The sequence below is a fragment of the Scomber japonicus genome, chromosome 15, assembly GCF_027409825.1.
Source record: "Scomber japonicus isolate fScoJap1 chromosome 15, fScoJap1.pri, whole genome shotgun sequence".
NCBI classification, from domain to species: Eukaryota; Metazoa; Chordata; class Actinopteri; order Scombriformes; family Scombridae; genus Scomber; species Scomber japonicus.
In genome coordinates this window covers 1,946,209-1,950,270 of record NC_070592.1, presented here as the reverse complement: position 1 = coordinate 1,950,270, position 4,062 = coordinate 1,946,209, and the positions used below count along the sequence as shown (strand labels likewise).

At 42.6% G+C, this 4,062-nt stretch overlaps 1 protein-coding gene across 1 annotated transcript in view; it reads right to left on the bottom strand.

Annotated features, from left to right (window-relative positions):
* Positions 1-302: 302 nt before the first annotated feature.
* The window catches only part of LOC128374565 (uncharacterized), a 5,699-nt gene continuing 1,939 nt past the window's right edge, over positions 303-4,062 (bottom strand). The window contains exons 4-9 of the mRNA XM_053334819.1: positions 3,619-4,062; positions 2,987-3,303; positions 2,439-2,620; positions 1,730-1,902; positions 1,226-1,440; positions 303-535 (exon numbers count right to left, since the gene is read on the bottom strand). The exon at positions 3,619-4,062 is cut by the window's right edge and continues 83 nt beyond it. Of these exons, the coding sequence (XP_053190794.1) occupies positions 303-535; positions 1,226-1,440; positions 1,730-1,902; positions 2,439-2,620; positions 2,987-3,303; positions 3,619-4,062 (1,564 nt within the window). The remainder of the gene's footprint in view (positions 536-1,225; positions 1,441-1,729; positions 1,903-2,438; positions 2,621-2,986; positions 3,304-3,618) is intronic.

Here is a 4,062-nt window from a genome sequence, read left to right as displayed (position 1 = left end):
CATCTGAAAACACCAGCATTGTATTAACAGTAGTAGCCTACACCTGAACTGATGGCTTCCACTCTCATTTTATATTACAGCTCATCTTTTACCTGAGTGCACTAAGATGTAACATATCAAGTAACAATGAACACTTCCTTGACACTGTACCTACAAAGACCAAATTTATGTAACCTCAAACATTGCTGTAAGGTCTGTGATACTCAAGGGCTTGTAAAAAAAACTACAAATATAAATAAGAAATACAAACATTTGAAAAACAGATGTCAGAATTGTGAGCACTAGGCTACCTGAACTTTTTTTTACTCCATTCCAAATCCCTGAGTGTTTCGGATTGCAAAGTCCATGTTACTCTTAAAGTCCTCGTAGGACTGGTGAAGAGGTATTCTGAGACAGTTTACACATGTGTTTGCTATCGGGTATCTCCCTCTTTGGAATTCCAGAGACGGTTTAGGAGAAAACCCGATGGGTGGCATCACATCGCACCCTGTTGCAAATGACAGAATGTCTCCCAGCTTTGGCGGTCCTTCGTCCTCTGAAAAATACCATGACAAGATTAATGGCTGAAACAACAATCAATGGTTCTGATTAAAACTAAAAACTAAAAGTAAAGTCTTTGCTAATATAAGATTTTTCTCCTCTTAATGACCATTACAAAGATGTGAAGCAATATTATGCAATAGTTGTCAAAAACAAATTGCTTGCATGCATATACATAATAAACTGGTGTTTTTGATGTGTTAGAAGGAAACTATCATGTCTAATGATTTCAATGAACAAAGCAATAAAAAAAGACAATTCATTTTTTGATATGTGCACTTAGCAATAGGGTGACTGCTAAAGAATTTAACAGATTTCATAGGAAGGATGCTCCAGTTACTCCTGACTGCAGCCAAGTATTTTCACTAAAAATGCTTAATGTCACAGTGTGGTATGTTAGTAATTTGAAGGCAAGAATCATACAAAATATGTACACTACTGATAGCTCACCTTGTACACCTTGTTTATGTTAGTAATGTAAGTAATTCTTTTCACTGCCAGTGTAATAGGGTCTGGGTTTCAAGATGGCCAAGTTACTCTTTAGTATGATTTACAAAAGGGAACAACACTCAGTTCTGAATTAAAAGCATACAACACCAATAGTTCCAGTCAAGTTTAAACACTATTCCATATCCATACACTGACTGCAAAGTGATGTCAGGCCACAATCCATACCATCACCCACCTTCAGCGTCCTGTAAATAATCCCTCCAGTAGGCGACCACCCTGTTCTCATCCGCCCTGTTATTGCTTCCCATCTCGGACCATCTTATGGCAAACAGGTGATCCATAATTTCAGCAGTCAGGGTCCCAGGGCTGTAGCACAGGACAGGGCGAAAGGCTTCAGGATGATGTTTTATTTTCTGGAGCACTCCAAGTGTTCTCAATCCATCACTGAACCTACACACAACGTAGATACACAAGAAGGCATAGACAAGCAGTCAGAATGAATTTAAGTGCCACAAATGTTTGTGGAATATTAGGCTACTGGTTATATCAGTCATGAGTTATATCGAGGTAAGGAACAAATACAGCCCAATATTCAATGAACGTAGTGTATGTGTTGCAATAAGATGGGTATACTGTTAATGGTAGTGTATAATAGTCTGCTCTAGTTATATTATATTCACATTGTGTGTAAACCATATCACAGGAAAGGTAAACAGATTTGCACTGTGACAAAATATACCTTTCCAAGGGACCACGGACACGCTGAACCACCTGAAACATCAGGACATCTTCCAACAGTTTGTCCTTGTCAACCAGGCTTGTAAGATGTCTCAAGCAGCCAGCAGTGGCTAGGTAGTCAGTGAGTGGCTCTGTAAACTGTCGCAGCTCCTCCAGTGTTTTGGCTTCAGAAATCTAGAGACAGAGAGAGAGAGAGAGACAGAGAGGGAGAGAGAGAGACAGAGAGAGAGAGAGAGAGAGAAAGAGACAGAGAGAGAGAGACAGAGAGGGAGAGAGAGAGACAGAGAGGGAGAGAGAGAGAGAGAGACAGAGAGAGAGAGAGAGAGAGAGACAGAGAGAGAGAGAGAGAGAGAGAGAGAGAGAGAGAGAGAGAGAGAGAGAGAGACGAGAGAGAGAGAGACAGAGAGAGAGAGAGAGAGACAGAGAGAGAGAGAGAGAGAGAGAGAGACGAGAGAGAGAGAGAGAGAGAGAGAGAGAGACAGAGAGAGACAGAGAGAGAGAGAGAGAGAGAGAGAGAGAGAGAGACAGAGAGAGAGAGAGAGAGAGAGAGAGAGACAGAGAGAGAGAGACAGAGAGACAGAGAGGGAGAGAGAGAGAGAGAGAGAGACAGAGAGAGAGAGACATGTTTGAATAAAGACATAACATGCCTGTAATCCAGGAACCATGCACAATACTACTGGTATTAGCAACAAAATAAACTCTCTACAAACCTGTTTTAGTTTACTATAGAGTTCCATGTCTGTAATGTCCTCCAGTACAGGCCTACATCCATCAGGTCCCTCTGCTATGCAGGCAAAGAGTGTTCTCGACAGGAAACATGGTGGAGGGCCTCCATGAACCAGGCTGACAGCAATTGCTCTGCCAGCTATGAAATATCTGTCCTCCCGCACAGCTAAACAAAAAGTTAACAATATACAAGATAAAAACACATCAGTAGCAGCATGTGGGTAAATATCTGGGGAGGCACAGCAGCAGTATTAAGAATACATGGTTGGCACCATGGCTGGTTACATCAGTGATCTAGAAGATTATAATGACATCAGTGAATCACTTATATTATGATGGGATGTGATGCTGCCGGACATTTTTGAACCTGAAAAACTACACCTCAGAAAACACTAGCCAAAACTCAAAACCACGAGTGGCCCCTGCACATGCTGCTGTATCAAGCAGTGTTAAAAGCAATCAAATGAACAAACAAATAAACAAATAAATACACCCTTAATACATGTATTATGGAAAATGCAGATATACACACCAGAGGAACTGAGAGCCAAGTTGAGGTGTCCCTCTGGTCCTTCAAACATGTCTGACTCTGCCAGTGTTTCCATCAGCAGGCGTAGAAACTCTCGGCGAGGGCCACCGAGGTCCACAGCCTCCTCCGTGGTTCCCCTGTCATCGGAAAACTTTACGGACATCTTCTTATTTGGGTCATAGGAGAGCCGTCTGAACCCCCTTATTGCTCCATCGAGGACTGCAGAACGATTGATGTTGAACTTGCACACTTGCAGGCTATCAATTTTGTCACTGAGTTCATTCAATATTTGACTAATGGGGATGTCTTCTTTTGGCTGCCTAAAAAGTAAGATCAGATCAATCAGTAACTGTGCTTACATTAACAATGACAGGGGTCAAAGAGTGAGAGTGGTTCTGTCTTTAAGGGTTCACTGATCAACTTTCAGAAAAAGGGCTCCAACACTGTTTAGTTGACAGTAATGTAAATACATTCAAATTAAAGCAGAACATTGGCTACTGTAAAAAGTGTCAGTCTGAATGCTTATAGTCTGCACTGTATTTTCTACTTATTGTCAAACTTCCACTCTGCCAAAGCCTACAGTTCTACACTTTACACAGCGAAATCTTTACTGTAGTAAGACACAAAACACTTACGTCTGATCCTCAATACTGGCAATGATAGCACTGTACAGGTCATCATCATTATCTTCATCTGATGTCTCATGTATGAGGTCGATGTACGTTCCATAATCGTTTTGACATTGACTTGGGGTCTGGTCCCCTTGTGGAGGGCTGTGATGAAGAAGCTTGGGCTTTTTGTTGTGTGCTGCATGAAGCCTGGGCAACTGCAGTGGCTGGGGCATAGACTTGAGGTCTGGGGTCCGGCCAACGATTAGGGGTCTGGTCACTAGTGGAGGGCTGTGATGAGAACATTTGGACTTCCTGTTGGGTGCTGCATGAAGCCTGGGCAACTGCAGTGGCTGGGGCATAGAGGTGAGGTCTAGAGTATGGCCAACAATTAGGGGTCTGGTCACTAGTGGAGGGCTGCGATGAAGAAGCTTGGGCTTTCTGTTCGGTGCTGCATGAAGCCTGGGCAAC